Source organism: Engraulis encrasicolus, chromosome 18, assembly GCF_034702125.1.
Source record: "Engraulis encrasicolus isolate BLACKSEA-1 chromosome 18, IST_EnEncr_1.0, whole genome shotgun sequence".
Taxonomy (NCBI): domain Eukaryota; kingdom Metazoa; phylum Chordata; class Actinopteri; order Clupeiformes; family Engraulidae; genus Engraulis; species Engraulis encrasicolus.
The window spans coordinates 1,190,463-1,210,034 of record NC_085874.1 but is presented as its reverse complement, the minus strand read 5'-3'; the positions used below and the strand labels follow the sequence as shown (position 1 = coordinate 1,210,034).

General features: G+C 40.2%; 2 protein-coding genes across 2 annotated transcripts; both read left to right on the top strand.

The window, feature by feature from the left end:
* Positions 1–18: 18 nt before the first annotated feature.
* Positions 19–6,835, top strand: rpl7l1 (ribosomal protein L7-like 1). Its single transcript, XM_063222737.1, has 6 exons — positions 19–133; positions 2,373–2,481; positions 3,595–3,758; positions 4,204–4,341; positions 5,463–5,572; positions 6,050–6,835. The coding sequence occupies exons 1-6, from the start codon at positions 120–122 to the stop codon at positions 6,256–6,258; spliced, it is 744 nt and encodes a 247-aa protein (XP_063078807.1). The 5' UTR covers positions 19–119; the 3' UTR covers positions 6,259–6,835.
* A 2,362-nt stretch (positions 6,836–9,197) lies between these two features.
* LOC134468328 (sterol 26-hydroxylase, mitochondrial-like) lies at positions 9,198–19,263 on the top strand. The gene is made up of 9 exons (XM_063222269.1): positions 9,198–9,443; positions 11,405–11,595; positions 12,938–13,137; positions 14,723–14,920; positions 15,254–15,417; positions 16,008–16,174; positions 16,714–16,795; positions 17,795–17,995; positions 18,346–19,263. Exons 1-9 carry the CDS (start codon positions 9,225–9,227, stop codon positions 18,460–18,462), a joined length of 1,539 nt encoding a protein of 512 aa, XP_063078339.1. The 5' UTR covers positions 9,198–9,224; the 3' UTR covers positions 18,463–19,263.
* The last annotated feature ends 309 nt before the right edge of the window (positions 19,264–19,572 follow it).

Genomic DNA, 19,572 nt, shown 5'->3' with positions numbered 1-19,572 from the left:
CCGTACTAAGCCAGAGATCGAGCAATACAGATCGAGGACTTCATCTTCTTCTGACTTTTATTTTGATGAAACCGGAAAAGGAAACGTAGTCTTGTACCGAAGGAGGAGAGGTTGTGAACATGGCAGAGCCAGGGTAAGGATTGCGGATTTTTTATCTAAATGAATCTGTAATTTCTGAAAAAGTTATGGTTTGACGAGTTACAAGCGGTCGACTCGCAGCTGTCGTTGTTAAATATTTCCTGAATATTGAACTATTTTGAAATAAGCTTGTGTCTTGAACCCCATGGTCCTACGATCCAACGCATGAACACCCTTTAAACGAGCTCTTTTAAGTGAAATATCCGAGTTGATGGAATATTTGCCTACATGCCTATGTTTGGCAGACGTCGAATATTAATCTGCATGCTAAAATTAGTGTGTTGTCTTTGTTTTCGCGAAACTCCCTGGACTTGTTGGAAGATATGGAACGTGTTGTTTACCTGCTGTTAACTTCCGGGGTTGATCACAGTGGATCAAAATGCCTATTTCTGTTGTATTTGGCATATCATTAGTGGAACGTAAGATTATAGCTTGTGTCGAGTCGTGTTGAGCAGAGCTCGTATGCACCAAGTCTCTGGTGTTTAGGGGGAATTTTAATTTAAAGAAATGTAATATTCTTCAGATTTGTTCAGATCACCCACGTGGCCATTCTAAAGTCGGGCATCCTGATATCTCACGTTTTCACAGCAGAATTAGGCGGCGTGTGTGTTTTCCCTTCAAAGTCGTCCCTGGACACTTTCCCCCCTATAGTTTGTCATAGAATGTTGTGTAATGAGAAATCAGTAAAGTAACTTAACCAGCAGAGCAGGATCCAAAATCAATCCCAAAACATACCACAGTCCTGGGTGGGTGAAATAAAAACTATACAACTCATTATTTCCCTTCATTCAAAGCGACCTCCCAAAAGAGAAGCATGTGGCACTTGTGACAAGTGGAACTAGTAATCTTGTGGTGCTGGAAAATCCCAGGAACTGCAATGATGCAGTCAAAGAAGATGTCTTCATGTCCAGGACCAGAGATGAACAGATTTCTTTCTAGGTCTGATGTGGACAAATAAATGACATGTTTACTTCTGTCCCACAAGCCAAGGTGGCCTGTAAGTTTAATTTTATCAGGCAAAATTAGTTTGGGGATGGGGTTGTTAATTTATACCCCCTTTTAATTGTAGTAGCATTGTGCCCAGACCAAAACTATCCCTAAACCTAACCTGTCACAGGACTTTGTGGAGCACAAGTTAACATGCAAAGTCGTGATGAACAAACGTGATAGACAGTTATGTTATGCTCTGGTATGATGCCATGTTATTCCAGAGTGTAGGGCCAGCCACACTTTACCCTGTCACCCATGCGGGGAGGGCTGTATTCCATGCTGTCTCTGTAATTTGTAGAGAAAAGGGCTTTCAAACAACATGAAAACAATATTGTGTGTGACTTAAATGATTGTAGGACATAATCAAGGATCAATGTATAGTGTCCTTCCATCATGTATAACTTTCTTATTGGTGCCAGATTCATGAAAAATGCAGTTCTGTACTCTGTAGTCCTACCTAACTTTCCTCTAAAAAGGCACACCAAGTTTAATTAAGATTCGTGCTGGTCAGAAACAGTGCCTGTCTGATTTCATGTGAAATTACCCCATTCTGCTCTTTGGTACTGAGGTTGAATAGCTGTGAGTTTACTAAGCACACTATTTTAAATATTAAATAATAATATAATTAATAATATTAAATAATTTAGGTATGCACCGATACTGAAATCGGTATTGGCCCCAATACTTGCTCATTATACTCGTTCTCGTCAAACACTTGCTGATACCAGGCACTGCTGCTGTTATTACACGAAACAATGCAACTTCTCTCCACATTCCGTTGACTTGAAAGCAGCATGGCAGAAAAGAGCCACCTTATACATTTACTAACATTTATATCTACATGGAAATGGACAATAAAACAAATACCACAGGTGGAAAAAAAACAAAGCTGTGCAATTATTTTCTCTTTTTTTAAAGTGGTGTGGCCCCGTCGTGGCTCAATCGGTAGGGCACTGCACTGATACGCCAGGGATCCCGGGTTCGATTCCAGACCTGAGGTCACCCCCCCCTTTTTTTTTTAAGTGGTATTGTGCATCTCTAATGCTTAATTAAGTTCAGAGTTGCAAGCCCTGTCTCTCTCTTTCTCTAAGCTTATTTGAGTGTTTCCAATCTGGAGCAGTCAGAAGATGGAAATTGCTTAATGCTGCTGTGAATGTTGTGGTTTCCTTTTGTTTGTTTATATCCATGATTAATAATAATCTAAATCTTTGTTTCCTATTTTGTGTCTTGGTTTATTTGCTCAGGGAAGGCAAGGTCATCAAATTGATTCCTGAGAATCTTTTGAAGAAAAGAAAAAAATACCAAGCCATCAAGGCAACCGAGGCCAAACTAGCACTCCTTCAAAAAAGGAAGGTGAGTGGTCTATTGCAGGACTTCCCAAACATTACATGGTGTGCCCATATATCAGTAGTTTCCAGTCAAGGCCCGCGTCATATGGGCCGTGTCGCACAATTTTTTTGTGCACTCAAAAAACCTCAAAACCCATCCAAGGACGTCAGGAACATAATAAATACATTGTACATTGTATGTGATGACACAGTCACAGTAGATCCTCCATCAGAGATGCTGTAGAATATTATAATGCAGTTCTTAATGGGAGTATTAGTCTATTTTTGCTTTACATCAGCTGTTTATATTATTCAGTTATTTCATTTTTGCTATAATGTTCCTGCCAACCTGCCGCGGCCCCCGGGGTTCCCAGGTCCCCACTTTGAAAACCACTGGTCTACTGGTAGTGGTGATGGCTTACTTTCCTCTCTCCTTGTTGTGAACTTGGGTAGTCATTTTTCTATTGGACATCCACGTAAGGTGCACTGTGTAATAATATTTTTAGCAGTTTCTTTCCAGAATTCATGCTTCCCAATCACAAATGTTTCCTTTTTCATGAATACTTACCACCACCATCAAACTCTTAAGTATTCATTATGAATGGGAAAATGTAATTCTCCATACATATAAAAGTGGATTTTTTCCATGTCTGCCATTTTGATTTTCCTGAAATAGATATTTGTAGCTGCAAAAGTTAATGTACTTTGGTCATTCTAGTAAATAAATATTAGTTTATTACTTACTAAATATTCATGAAAATATCGAATTTGGCAATGAGTAGGCAGTTTCAATGAGAAGCATAGTTACAATACCTACTCTGGCCACCACCATACACAATGCATCTTAAACATTTAAAATACATGTGACCTAACTGAAAAAGAACACTTGCCAAGCCAACTTTGAAACAGACCAATTTAATCATGTGCCGCAAGCTTAATTTATATTCCAGATGTATCAGATAAATTAATTTTCGATTATTTTTTTCCACCAAAGGTCCATAGTTGGTGGAAAACACTTGACCCCTATGTTGGTTCAATATTTCATTCTTGATCTGCCCCTTTTGCTTCTGGTAACAACTTTTGGATGTCGTAAAGTAAGTAAGTCAAGTGTGTTGAAGTTTGTTTTTTTGGTCATCAGGTACAAAAGGGTCGGCCTCTTCGTTTCAAGCGCTTGGAAGATTTCCTCAAACATGGAAAGCGACACCACAGAGATGAGCGCCGTATTCAGAGAGCCAAAGGGAGGCCTCTTCCAGACCTGCCTCTCGTGAAGAACAACCTTGCCTTCATCGTCAGAATCAAAGAGTAAGACAATATCAAATCTTGCTTCATCTGTTTGGGAATTGTTCAAGGTGAAGTCCACCCAAATTCAACATGCCAGTTGTATATCCCACTCTACCCTTGACTGGTTAGTTTCCAAAAATGCATCACATTTTTTTGTTCAGCTCTTTCCAAGATCGTGGCCAGCTAATGGGGAATGGGTTATATATTGTTTGAAGCATCTAAACATACTCCAAATATAATTCCAAAAGTTATACAACATTAGCAAATGCGTTACAACACAACATTGACTTTAAGTATGATATTTTGGGTATGTTAAGAATACAGTATGTAAATAAACAACACGTAAACAAACACCTATACTGACAGGTCAAGGGTAGCGTTAGCAATACAACTACATGTTGAAATTGGTGGAATACTCCGTTTTGTACATAATTATTCATTCGTTTTTCACCTGTTTCTTTTGCAGGGTTAAAGGCATCAGTCCCAAAGTAATGAAAGTCTTGCACATGTTCCGTGTGCGCAAAATATTCAGCGGCACATTTATAAGAATAAACAAAACATCACTGAAGATGCTGAAGACAGTGGAACCTTATGTGGCATGGGGGTAAGAACGTGTTCCTAAACATTTTTCCCAATTTCCTCTGAGCTGGTGTTGTTCACTGTTTGACCATGGGAGCATTCCAAGAACATTACATGGTTAAGTGATAAACCTGGCTAAGTTGACATACAGGAAGTGGTAAACCTGCTAATAGATAGCCAACAGGTCATTTTGGTACGGAAATGATTACTCCAGGCTCTTCTATTTGATGATTTTCCACTACCTCAAGGTAACTTAACCTGGTGGAGGGAGTTGAGGCAATATATATTATAAGAATACTTTTGTACTCAAGATATATTTATATATAAAGGGGGTCTCCTGTATAAATTGTTTGGGAACCACTGATATAAATCATATGATGACGTGACATGGCAAGGTGAATGTGGCTTCTTACCTGCCTGCTATTTCATTAAGCTACGTGTGCACCAAGAGCGACCGAAGTTACCTGAGCAACAAAATTAATTTATTTGTCTATAGAGGATCGAGGAATAAACCGACCAAAGCGAATTTGCCAGGAGCAGAGCAACCAGAGCGAATTTCAGAGATTAAAGTCAAGCTGATATTATGGTAATGAACCATGGCTCAGTTTGGCGAAACCCAATTGGAATGTTCTTTTTTTTTAAAGATATTTTTATGGGCTTTTTGTGCCTTTATTAATGATAGGACAGTAGAGATTGGCAGGAAATCAGTTGGACAGAGAGATGGGGGGCCGAACTCGAACCTGGGTGCCCATGGGCATGCAAGCCCAAGTGCGGGGCTTAGCATGCTGCTTAGCATGCATGCTGGGGGGGCCCTCCATTGGAATGTTCATATCTCTGAATGTTCCAGGCTGACAAGCCAGAGCCATTATGTGATTAGCTGAATCAAACATGTCACGTCCAGAGCAAATAAATTGAATTCATGGCAAAACTTCAACAACCTCGGCTACTCTGGTAGCTTAGGCCGTTTCTGGTGTACACGCTCAGTTATGTCTGTTATTTGCAATTGATTTTGAACACGATGATTTCTATTTTTGTTTACCATGAGGCATTTTGTTTCAATTCCCTTGACTATCTTGATGTAACTGGACTGAAGACATTGAGGCTGACGTTGTGTTTGAAAATGTATTTCATTTGTGATTTGTGAAGGTTTCCCAATTTGAAATCAGTACGTGAACTCATCCTGAAGAGAGGCCAAGCGAAGGTCAACAAGAGGAAGGTTGCCCTCACTGACAACGCATTCATTGAAGAACACATGGGTAAGAAAATAGATAATCATTAAACTAACCCTCCAGGAATTTGCGATGTTTAGATTTGCAACTTTTTCAGAACTTGAGCCAATCCCCGTGAATTCGATGTGGTGTTGCAATTTTAACCAAACACTGCTACTTTCCACAACTATACTGCCTTCCACATCTATTAAGCTACCTACCTCAAATACTACCAAAATGACACCACTGAAAATCAATTAAAAAAAAGAAGGAGACTAGCGGGAGGAGCCTGAGTCCCTCCCTTAAATGTTGGGCCAAATTCACTTGACAGGAAGGCTGTCTCATTGTCTTTACAGTTTGCTTAGGCTATTATTTTCAAGTAATAAGTCAATATTCTAAATATTTCAAGTTTCATTCCAAAAAGGGAATCGCAAAAACGTCTATTAAATGACTGGTGTATCAATATGATGTGAAACAACAATGAAATTGACTACCTTTTTTTTACTATTTGTGTATGAAACTCAGGTAAGCATGGCATCATCTGTCTGGAAGACCTCATTCACGAAATCTATTCCGTTGGGAAAAGCTTCCGTGCGGCAAGTCAGTTCCTTCTGCCCTTCAAGTTATCAGTTCCTCGCCACGCAGCCAGAGATCAAGTCGGACTGTTGAAAGACATTGGTGCCCCCGGAGCACGGGCAGAAGACATCAACAAAATCATAAGACAGTTGAATTAAGAGACATTGGGACTTTTGTGGCATTTTTGTTCATTTCCTACCTACCTGATGGGACATGCTATCAACATCATCAGACAGTTAAATTAATTTCCTTGAACTTGTTTTTTTATCACCTCAGTTGGCAGGTGCATAGGAGATGGCCCATGGGTCACTCATCAGGAAATTAAAACAAAAAAAACTCCCACACACGGACCATTTCACTCTTTTCTTCAATACATAACGTTTCAGACCTCTAGGACTGAACCGTTGTGCCTCTTTAATACGTGTTCCTTTAATAATCGCCGTTTTCTGTCTTATTAAAGATAGCAGCGAAATGGTCAGTGTGTGTTTTTTTTAAATGTCTGATTTTTCATTTCCTTCTTGATGGGACATGCTATCAGGTTAACCAGTTTCCAGACCATTGGAAAACCTAAAAGTATGTTTGGGCTCTTTTTGTGCCTTCTTGTTCAATTTCGGGCAATCTTTCACGAAGAAGTCTTGTCTGAACAAACCATGGACATAGCGTCTGTTGTGTTTCTTTGTAATGACTGTCATATTGCATATTGCAAGTTAATGAATAAACAGTACTACATGTGAACTGTTATGTTAAATCATTGTGTAAACAAATTCTATATGAATTGTATTATCTGATCATGGTACCGTCCTGCCGCATCACCCGCAACCATGGGTGAGGCAATAATGCAATTTCACTGTGTGCAGTGAGCACTATGCTGTGTCACAATGGCAATGGGAGTTTCCTAGGTGGACCTTCAATTCACTCATTAATATCCCCTCCAGAAGTGTTGGTTAAGATTTTGACCTTGTACAAAAAAATTAACAGAAAGGTGCACATGAATTCCACATTAAAATGGATGAACAATGTGAACGCCTGTTTAGGCACGGATTGATGCATCTGGTGTATGCAGTGCCTAAAAAAATTCTACACACCCCTCGTCAAATGCCAGGTTTTCATGATGTAAAATGTAAATGATGACAGCAAGACATAATTTCACAATTTAAACCAAATTTAGGGTAAGCTAACCTTTACAATGCAATTAAAAATGAACTCCAAGCTTTAAAGGGAAATTTAAAAAAAAAACTGAAATGAGCATTGTTGCATATATGCACACACCCTTAAACACATGCTTTGTTGCAGCCCCCTTTGTCCTGCAACACTTTTGTCCTGTGCACTGTGCACAGCCCTCTTCCTGTCACCCCAAAGATGTTTGATGGGATTCAGGTCTCGACTTTGGTTGGGCCATTCCAAAATGTCAGCGAGTCTTATTCTTGTGATTCAAATCTCTTACACATGTGCTTAGGGTCATTGTTATTCAGAAAGATGAAGTTCCTCTTCATCTTCAACTCTCTAATAGGAGGCCAAAGATTTTGTGCCAACTGGTATTTGGAACTATTCATAATGCCCAAGGACCCACAAGTTAGGTGGCGCCCCCGTGTGGTGTGACTGTGTTGGTGTGCTGTCTATTTCCAATGTAGAAACCCCAACTCCATAGAAGTTGGGAGTCAAGGTAAATTGTGAATAATAACAAAATACTGCCATTTTCAAAACGTCTGATACTTGCATTAGATGGAGAATGGCACAAAGAAAACACATCAGCCATCAAAACTGACCAAAATTATTGTTTTGGGGGATATTCATGAATATGTAAAAACAACACGTCTCAAAAGAGTTGGGACGGGGACAATAAAAGGCAGCAAATGTCGAGGAAGACTAAAAACAAAACAAAAGACAACACTTAACAGTTAAATACATTAACCGATTAGATGATTTTATATTTAAAAAAACAGTGTTAATTCCTATCTTAGACAGATTTCACCACCTTTCTGTAGGCCTAGTGCTTACAGTGTGACAGGTCTTGACCAAAAGCCCGCCATTTTATCACCTGCTGGTCCTTATGATGGAGTTAAACTGTTAAAACATAGTAGAGAATGCCATTTGTCCTTACTATGTGGCAGTAATTGAAGATGTCCCTTCAAAATATAGAGCATGAGTGTCTGTTCATGCTGTTTAAAACCCATTTATATCATTCAGCACTGTAAGTTATAACTCTGAGTGAGAACAGATGAGTGAGAACAACTTAACCAATGCATTACTGCCCCCGTAAATGTAATAACTATGGTAATTATTCACTCTGCATCTTTAATTCTGAGTGACTCAGCCTCTCTGTGGTGGTCTTATACCTGGACACTCATATTGTCCTTCAGTACAATTCATTTTGAAATGCTCTTCTTTGTTGTTTAATCTTATTTGGATGTTTGTTACACTTCACTGATCCCCGTCCCAACTTATTTGAGACGTGTTGCAGTTATCAAATTAGAAATGAGTACATATGTCCCCCAAAACAATGTTTTTTCTTGGTTTTAAAACGTATGTTGTCTTTTCACTATTCTCCATCTAATGAATGGATTGAATGTTTTGAAAATGATAGCATTTTGATTTTATTCACAGTTTACCAAACGTCCCAACTTCACCGGAGTTGGGGTTTGTAGAAGCGGGACTAGCTCTGCAAGCCCACTTAATAATCAATGACACAAAATGAACCTGACATACAGTGCCCTTCACTGGACAGCTGGGAAGTCTTGTCTATTTTTATATTTCTTAATACATCAGAAGCTATCTAGCACATTCTGAAAGGCACATATGTGGCCTATACAGCATTAACGGAGAAAAATGCATGGCTGTCTGTCACTGAAGGGCCAGTGAATGTTGTCATGTCATTTTGGGACATTTTTTGCACTCAATTTCCTTCTCAGTCTTTCTGAGGGGATATGTCCTCACTCTAAAATTAAGAAAGTTTGTGGTCAAACTGCAAATGAAAGTCTTTCTTAAGAAGAGGTGTTACTATTTCCCATCTCTGTTGTGTTGTGAAATTCATGTGGTGCATGTCTGCTCATCTTATTCAGAAACTCACATTTCATAGAGAAGCGGTTTGGTGACTTTATTCAGTTACTCTCTCTGAGCTGTTATCATGGCCGTGTACATCAACATGGTGAAGACAAGAGGTCGGATATGCCTGAAGCAAGTGGTAACAACAATTGCTCACTGCAGCACAAATGTAGGATGTAACGTGGCAACTGCACAGAGCGATTTCAAACTCAAAGCAGCAGATCTTCCTTGTGCACCTACATGGAAGACTGTGTACAGGATGATTTTCAAAGGCTACTTTCACCGTTTGCATGAGCTACAGGTAGGTAAGGCCGAGGCATTTTTTTCCCTCGAGTGTGATGTGATCATTTTGATTTTCATTTAAGGGAGAAAAAAACGAGAGGAAATAAAATGCTATTTACAACTTTATTTGTGCTTGGCTGCAACATGATCTCCAGAATTCCGTGCTGCTGGACACGAATGTTAAGGACACGAAATCCGTGTCCAGGAGCACGGATTTTGCCAAAATTCCGTGCTCCTGGACACGGAATTGTTTTCCATGATGGACACACAGAAGGGCTCTCTCTATACTCCCACAGCTCCATGTTTCCACAGTCTTGTGTTTTCTCAGGATTTTTCTCATTTCAAATATTTTTTCTCAAAAAAATATTTATTAGGCCTGCTGACAAGTTAGGGTTAGGGTTTGTTTTGGTCTGGGGCACAGCTAGTATTCTTTCATTCATTATATTTGATAGCTTATCAACCAACTGGAAAAGGTATTTCTCAAAAATATGTCTTTAATGACAGGTTAAGGTTAGGCAATGTTTTGGTCAGGGCACAACTTAAATTGCCATAGCATTATTTTGTTTAGGATTAGCATTTGGTATGTATTTTCTAATGATAGAGTGCACACAGCACTGTGTTCTAATGACACAGTGCTGTGAATATAGAAAGCACTTCCATGTGTCCATCACGGAAAACAATTCCGTGTCCAGGAGCACGGAATTTTGGCAAAATCCGTGCTCCTGGACACGAATTTCGTGTCCTTAACATCCGTGTCCAGGAGCACGGAATTTTGGAGATCATCATCTGGTATCTGAAGTAGTCCACAGTTGTATAAAGTAGAAGTCTACTCTTACGGATGATTACAGAACCAGGAGTATGACATTATATAGTTGCCGCTATGTAACATCCTACTACTTTTGTAATTGTTGTAATTTTTAACAGTACTTCTACTCTATACAACTCTGATGTTGTCAAGGGTCAATGCTCATCTGTTGTGAAGTCTAGGGTTTAATCGAAAATGGAAAAAATCTGCACACTTCATTGCACTGCATTAGTGCAATAAATTGCTTTACTGAATTCACAGCAAGCTTAAGATGAGATCAGATTAAAAAAAATAAAACATTTAAAAATGAGATACATACCACGGTTTAATTCTACGCAGAAATACAGCATGTATAACAGGGGTGGGGAACCTTTTCCATTCGAGGGGCCACTTCAAATTCAGCTGAGGGCCGTAAAAGTCCTCAGAGGGTCGTACTATGAACACAAACCAGGATTTCCCCTCAGCACTTAAGGCCTATATTGTAGGCAGCCACCTTTAAAACAGACCCCTTCTCTAGGTCCCCTGAATATAACTTAATTGTATTGTAAATGTATTTTCTAAGATTCCTTTACAAAATATGTCATATTTCATGTGAAGCTGCATAACATCAAAATTATTTCGGAGGCCGGATAAAACGGCCTGAAGGGCCGCAAACGGCCCTCGAGACATAGGTTCCCTACCCCTGATCTATAACATCAAAAGATTAACATTGATGCTTTGTGTGGATGCTGCTGGTGAGGCCCTTTTTTTCTCATAGGAAAGGTTCTATCATTCTAGAACAGAGCTGTAGAAGGCTCTAGTTCCTGTAAACTTGTGTGCTGACTAGTTCACCTGGGATAATCCCATTGTCATTTTGACACAGCACACAACTCAATTGCATTTATGCCTCACCCGTGCAAGGGAGCAGTGCAGCGGGACGGTACCATGCATCAGGATACCTCAGTCATGGAGGAAGATGGTTTCTGCTGGACAGCGACGATGTGCTATGAAAGAAACAAATTGACTTTACTTACGGCAGGTGTATGGGCCTGTATACTTGTATGTACGCCTGTATGGGCAGATGTACAGGAATTACTGTATGTGGGTGTATTTTAAACTAACTTCTTAGTTGTGATATTATGCTATGTAAATTATAATAAATACATATTGTTTTGTATTGTATACACTTTTGGTAGGTGTATGAGAAACGGCTGTATGGGCCAATGTACAGGAAGTGTGCCGGTAGCATCTCCTCAGTGGCCCTGAGCAGTGCAGAGTTGGTAGAGGAGCTGCTCCGCCAGGACGACAAGTTCCCCTCCCGTGGGGACATGGAGCTGTGGACAGAGTACCGAGATGCCAGGGGCTTTGGCTATGGCCCCTTCACAGAGTAAGTAGGGAAACTTTATTGATTTCTATATATTTTCAGGGCTTTTTGATGCTTTATTATTGATAGGACTGGAGAATCGGGGAAGGAATGGCAAATGATCCAGGCAGAACTCAAACCCAAGTCGCCGGCATAGGTGGCCCAGTGCCAGTAGGATGAGAGACTTTATTGATCCCCAGAAGGAAATAGAAAGGTGCCAAATACGTTACATGCACACAGACATTTCAAAAACTAAAAATACAGAATAAAAAAATAACATGTGTGGCCTACTGCAGTGGGGGCCGACGGGGTGCTAGGGGGTCCATGGCGAATTGTGTTTCTGACTGGACTGACAGAATGCCCTTGTCTGTGCTGCCCACTGCATATCTGAAGTTATCATAACCATCTGTTTTCTTATTTCGGAAAAAAACACTTGGCTAGTTTCTGTAGTCCAAGTGAATGGTGCATGGTCCATTCTGCTCAAACGTGCACACAGCCAAATTACGTCATATCTGTTTACAAACAGTAAAAGGGTCTATTGTGTGCGATGAAGGACAGACAAGAGTATGACAGGAAGAGATTGGAAGAGAGTTAGGACAGGACTGGCAAAGGACCTAGGCTGAATTCAAACCCTGTTCGCCATGGCCATGCAAGCCCATATGTGGGGGCTTAGCTCGCTGCTCCACAGCACCCTCAAAGGGTACTTTAATTTTGTGCTACACTGGGTCGCACAGTACAGTAGGAACATAGGAAGTACTTCTGTGACCTGATCACTGAATTTAGGCAAACTGCTACAGATTTTGTGTTCCAAAGGGCCATGCAGATTTCACAGAATTCCGTGAGACCAGGTTGATGTATTGATAGGGTTTTTTTGACAAAGTGTTTTTGAGAGCCCGCACACCTCAAAGGTTTCTTTTTCAGCAGGTGCAACTTTTCAAGGTACTTCAGTCTTCAGTTCACACATTGAAGAGCGAACTTTAAAAAATATATATTTTTATGATATATTGATAGGAAAATGAAGATTGTTGGGGTATGGTTGTCTACAGGTAAAAGCTGGGCATTTGAACATGTTTTTTTCTGTTAATATATGGCCATGAAAATCAATAGAATTTAGCTTGAATTGGATGGAATTTAGTGCTTCTTGGTTGGTTTTGAGCATTTTTTTTACTGTAAATCATCAGTCTCATCTGGCAGCACTGGAAATGACCAGGCCGGCACCTGGGTCAACATGGGCAAATGCTATGGGACAGGGGTTCCAAAGCCTTTAGCACAATGGTGCCTAGCAGCACCCCCACCCTCCGCCGTTTTGGACAAATTGGACATTGGCAGATCTTTGTATTCTTCTTCTTCTTTTAATGTTCTCAAGACAGGGCAATAAGTGGTACACACTAAGAAGTGCACTCAACAAGCGGATGCTCCACCCCAAAGACTGCATGCAGTATGAACACGTTATCAACGAGGTCATCACAGATTTTATGAGGAGAATAGAGCACGTTCGCAAGACCAGTCCAACTGGGGATCTGGTTACTGATGTTTCCAAAGAACTGTACAATTTTGCTCTTGAAGGTAATTCATTCATTAGATTTGGGGGTAATTTACCATAATTTCTATACTGCAGTAGGNGGTGGGCGATATGGCCAAAAATGTATACCCCCGGTATAATTGTAGCCACGGTATATATCACGGTATATATCACGGTATTGTACATTTGTGTATAAAATGTTAAAATTAAGCGTTTTGTGGCAAAATGACCAAAACACCATTTTTTTGCATTTTATTTTTTGGAAATCACTGGTCAGACATTGTTTTATCTTCTATGTGGGAATTCTTGTCATTCAAATCATTTGAAAACATATTTTTAAACTTTTAATCAGGGCTTTGAACCGGTTCAAGGAACGAAAACGAAAACCAGGAACTTTTTGTATTTTACAGGGAACAGAAACGAAACCGGAAACGTTATTATTTTTTATGTTCTGGAACGGGAACACTTATTTCAAAATAATGGTAACCGGTTAATACCGGTTAATACCGTTCCTCAAACAACAAAAAAAAGTAATTATTTTTCTGCGCACGTTACCATGACGACTGAGGTTCACGCCCTGTGTGACATCAGATATTCTCTGACTGAATGGAGAGAGAGCTGTGGATTACAAAGTCTCCACTACACATCTTAAATAAGAGAAACGACTGTCAAACAAAAGGACAGAGTTTCCATTGCATCATTGTAAGACATTGCAGAAATGTGTGTGTAAAGTGCACCGAGAATGTTCAACGTTATTGGGCATCCATGGCCGCTTCAAATATGCACAAGGTCACAATGTCCATCATAGTGCTCCCCGTGACCCAAGTCAGAGTGGAGCGCGCATTTTCATCATTGAGGTTTATTCTCCGCTTCTCCGCTTAGGTCGTCCCTGAATGACAAAATTCTAGGATATTCTTTTCATCCACTTGAATAAACAGTTCGGAATGTAGGCTGACTCATTTGCATTTCCGTCTTTCTTGGTTAATTAACGTCAGTTAGACCTATGGAGAATAATCAGCTGACAGGATCGAAATTAACCGTTCCGGGAACAATATTTTTTTGTTCTAACCGGTTCGGGAACGTCAATTTATTGGTGGAACTCATAACCGGAAACGTTATAATTCCGTTTCTGTTCGGAACGGAACGTTTGGAAAAAAATAACGGTTCAAAGCCCTGCTTTTAATCTATAACTATATCTATATCTAGAACTACATCTACAGGACGCAATGTTCTATTGCGGTAGACGGTATGAGACAAAATCTCTATCATTGATGAAAAAATACCGCACACGATATTATACCGCGGTTACCGCCCACCCCTATACTGCAGATCATTTAATTTATTAACAGATTGTTGACAATCACAGTTGTCAAAAGTAGAAGTAAATTCATGGTGTAAGTACAACACCAGCGCATGATATTACTGTTACACAATTTACTCAATTGTACCTAATGAGGTAGATAGACTGTGTTGTTACTGAAAAGCACTATAAACCTAACAAGAACCCACCACAAACTTGATCCAACTAGTGCCGTGGATATACAGTATGTCTGCATACTTTGTGTACTTGAGCAAACTGTGAAGTACTTTGCGACTTCATGAATCATTTCTTCTTTTTCATGGATTTAGGCATCTCAGCTATTCTGTTTGAAACTCGGATTGGGTGTTTGGAGAAAGAGATCCCGATGGAGACACAGGACTTTGTGAACTCGATTGCCATGATGTTCTCCAACAGCATGCCGGTGGTTCTGACACCCAAATGGAGCCGAAGTGTTCTCCCTTTCTGGGGAAGGTACACAGCTGGATGGGAGGGCATCTTTACCTTTGGTGAGCTAATTAATCAGACAGGGCCTCTAGAGAGATGGGACAAAACACGTTTTGAAAATATGTTTTTGAAGATGCACCATATAAGCTATTTATTATGATTATATATTAATGTAGATAAAGATGTGTAGTTTTTAGCCAGGTAAAACTACATTTTTACAAAATAAATATATGTATTGTATGTCATTTTTGAATGTTTATCTTCACAACTTCATATCTATCAACTCCGTCAGACGCAAGAAAAGTATATATGTAATTACATGATATATATCATTTTAATACCAATAATTAAAGAGAATGGAATGAGAAAGAGAATGAAAGAGATGTTTTCTCTAGCTAGTAAATTTATCGACATGAAGATGGCAGGCATTCAGAAGCATGTTGACAGAGGTCAGGAAGTGGAGGGCGACTACCTGAGCTTTTTACTCTCAAACACGGATGTGTCCATCAAGGAGGTGTATGGAACTGTTGCTGAGCTCCTGTTGGCAGGAGTAGACACTGTAAGTTATTCATATATTGATTTATTTAAAATATATTTTCGCCTTTATTAAGATAGTACGGGGGCACTATGGTGCCACGTACACTCACTTCCTCTCGATCTTCACTATCCTATCTGCATTAAAGGCAAAAAGCCCATACAAATATCTGTAAAATAGATGTATAGTGAAGGGTGGGACAGAAAATGAGTGGGAGAGAGAGACAGTGGAGGTTTGGGAAATGACCTCGGGCCGGAATCGAACCCGGGCCCCTGGTGTAACAGTGCAGCATCCCACCAGTTTGGTAGGCCAGACACGGTAAGTTATGAGTCAAATGACGAAGTAAGTTATGAGTCAAATGACACAGTATTCAGCATCCATTGTGTATATCAATTAGGCTATTATGTACTGAGGACGCGGTGGCTGAATGAGCGAAGATGCCATACCTTTATGCCAGCGCCCCGGGTTCGATTCCGGACCGAGGTCCTTTATCGATCCTTCCCCATCCGTCTCTCCCCATTTGTTTCCTGCCTCTCTCTCACAGTCATACCTCAAATAAAGTAATAAAAAGTATAGTAATAAGTATAGTAATAATTATTTTCTATCCTCGCCAGATTTCCAACACCTTGATGTGGACCCTGTATCAACTGTCCCGAGAACCCAAAATTCAAGACACTTTGTATCAAGAAGTGAACCACAGTCTTGAAAGCGGAAAGATTCCTGTTGCCCAAGATGTTACTAACATGCGGTACCTGAAGGCTGTCATCAAGGAGGCACTCAGGTAGCCTACAATGACAGTTAAAACTATATGTGAAAAGAATCCCTCTTTCGCTAGTTAGGTGTTCTCAAATCTCTCCTTGAAACTTCTATTAACTAGTTATTATAGTATTATTAACTTCTATTCACTAGTTATATCCTACTCATATCCTTCATTCATATCTTATTCTATCCTTTTCTTTCTTCCCTGATTTCTTTCTTTCTTTCTGTCCTCCTTCCTCAGCACATTCATCAACTGTGATGAATTGTGTGATTCATTCAACTTAACTGTTGAAGACTGCAGAATGTGTAAAGTGTAAATAATGTTATTGTCATTCCCAAATCACTTGTAGTGACATGACATTGTGTCTGTACAGGTGATTTGGGAATTGTGTTTGTACGTGTAATAGCCATAATGTGTTTCATTTATGAATACCTGAAAGTAACCAATTATTTAAAATTGGATGATGTAGATAATAAGTAATGTTTTCATAACTTATTGGAAATTGTGTGTGTGTGTGTGTGTGTGTGTGTGTGTGTGTGTGTGTGTGTGTGTGTGTGTAGGATGTATCCAGTAGTTCCGATCAACGCCCGCCTCATATCAGAGGGAAGCGTGACAGTTGGGGGACATCACTTTCCCAAGAAGGTTTACAATCCTGAGCACAGCTCAGCTAACTCTTTTGTTTAGTAATATAATTTCAACTATATGTAAAAAAAAAAACATATGCAATTAACCACATTAATTGCGATTAGATCAATTAATTTCTTAATCGTGATCAATTTGTTTTTAATAGCAATTAGAGTTCGTCAGCATGTTGTCATTTTATGGTCTACTCTACATGCACCATTGATGTTAGGCAATTGCCACCACATTATAAAAAGGACACCACATCTTGAGGGACCTGCTCGAAAAAGCTAGTGTAGGCCCTACTGTGGCACTAACAGTAGGGCACTCGTCTGCTGCGCGACAGACCCAGGCTCGATTCTGGCTCGGGTCCTTTGCCGACACTTCCCTGTCTCTTTCTCCCCACTGGCTTCCTGTCACTCCTTCACTGTCTTGTCACAAAAAGGAAGTCAAAGACCAAAAAACATTTTTTTTTAAATCTGGTGCAGCCCCTGGTTGTTCATTAATTATTTTTTGTGACCTGTGTGCACCAAGAATGGCACAGTTCCCGAGGTAGCCAGCCACCGTGTCTGTGTTTTAGTGTTGTGACATGCGTGAACAAGCCGATTCTTTTGAACGGCTCCCAGAACTGAACGATGGGAACCGGATCACAGCTGGGGGAGCCACTTTCATTAATTTTAAGGACGTGACCTTGATGTGAGTACTTTAGAAGCAGAATGATAATCAGTTGTAGCCAGCCACCGTGTCTGTGTTTTCAGAAGTGCTCCATGTGCTGTTCATGATTGAACAGTAATTTGTTGAGTTCATCTGGTCAGCAAATACTTTGTATTACGGGTTTGAACCCATTTATTCCACCTGTAAAAAAGCACCAAAATGCTTTTATTAATATTTTCAACATATGGGGTGCCAACTTCACACCAAACCATGAAGGTTTTATCTTTTTCCTATGGGTATTATCCAAATAACATGTCATCACAGCTCACTGTAGGCCTATATTCTCTTGTCTCATCCTCCCAACAGACAATGTTTACCTTGTGCCACTACGCCATCAGTCAAGATGAAAAGGTTTTTCCCGACCCATCAAGGTTCAAACCAGAGCGCTGGTTAAGAGATGGGAGATTGCGGCCAAATCCCTTCGGCTCCATCCCCTTTGGATTTGGGGTGAGAGGCTGTGTGGGCCGTCGGATCGCAGAGCTTGAGATGCACCTGCTTCTGGCGAGGGTAAGAACACGAATGGCCATTCCAAAAATGTAATCAATATAGTGTAAAGCAGTGATTCTCAAACTGTGGGCCCTGAAGGTATTCCAACTGGGTCTTAATAATTTGATAAAAATCAAAAAAAAAAAAATTGTGTGTGTCTGTGTTGATTTTGAGTATTTAGTTGACTTTCATTAGTCTATTGGGCCAGAAGTGGGCCCCAAACATTTGTGAATAAGGCCCCAAGTTGGAAAAGGTTTGGAAACCCTGTTGGTGTAAAAAAAATATTTAAAAGAAATACAATAACGGCTGACCACTGTATAACATGCAAAAAAAAACCACATTCAGACCTGTTCTGTCTTTCTCATTTCCAGATCATCAAGCTGTACAAGATTAAACCAGACCAAAGCGTGGGCGATTTGAAAGTCTTCAATCGCACAGTGTTGGTTACTGACAGGCAATTGAACCTACACTTTATTGAGAGGAGATAGGCTTCTGCTAATAGTTACCTTTTTACCGACAGAAACCTATTAGTTTGCATTCATTTTTCAAAATATATTTTTGGGTCTTTGTGACTGTATTTGTATGATAGGAGAGTGAAGGAGTGACAGGAAGCGAGTGGGGAGAGAGAGACAAAGGAGAGAGAGTGGGAAGGATCTGCAAATGACCCGGGCTGGAATCAAATCCGGGTCGGCCACGTAGCAGACGAGTGCCCTACCGTTACAGCTGCGGTAGGGCCGTTTGCACTCATTTTTACTGATGTTTCCTCTCTAGTTGTCCATTATTCTGTCCACTTACTGTTTGTTGCCTCTGTGTAACTATCAGGATAAGTTAAATGAAAAAATGTGGGCCCTATAATAGGCCTATCGCATCATAAATTGCTCCAGACTTGCATTGTTCTATTACAACACAATAAAATGTAAAAAGTGGGTTTGTAATTATTTTGTAAGGTATTCAGTAACAAAGAGGGCTTGCTCATAAAATGGTATTGACTACAGCTTTGAATTTAATACCATTGCCCCATCCAAACTAGTATCCAGGCTGAAAAAAATACCTATGACTGCAGAGCAATTCACAACTCCAACGGCATAGTTAAATTAGCTGATGACACAGTGGTTGATCTCCAATGACAAAACAGCATATCTAAATGAAATTGAGACGTTGTCATCCTGGTGCGTGGAGAACAGGTTAGAGCTCAATGCCAACCAAAGAATTAGTGGAGGGAGAGGGAAACTATAGGGCATGTATATGTCCACGGTTCTCTGAATGAGATGAGGGAGCCATCTCTATGGGAGACGCTCATTGGCTGTTGGACCTGACAAGACCGTCTTTAATCACTCCTGATTGGGCGAGCTGCGTTGGGGGCGGGACGCCCACTTTGCCAAAAACATCTGTTTTGCGTGCAAACCTCTCTTTTCGAGTCATGCTCTCTTTGGATGGCGCAAGACGGGTGTCACAAAGAGATGGCTCCCTCTTCTCATTCAGAGAACTGGGTACATACTGTATACAGTACATGACTTATTCTTCTCTTTCATGGACTCAGTTCACCATCTCAATGGGAGTGTTACAATCACTCCCGATTGCACTTGACCTGGGGTAGG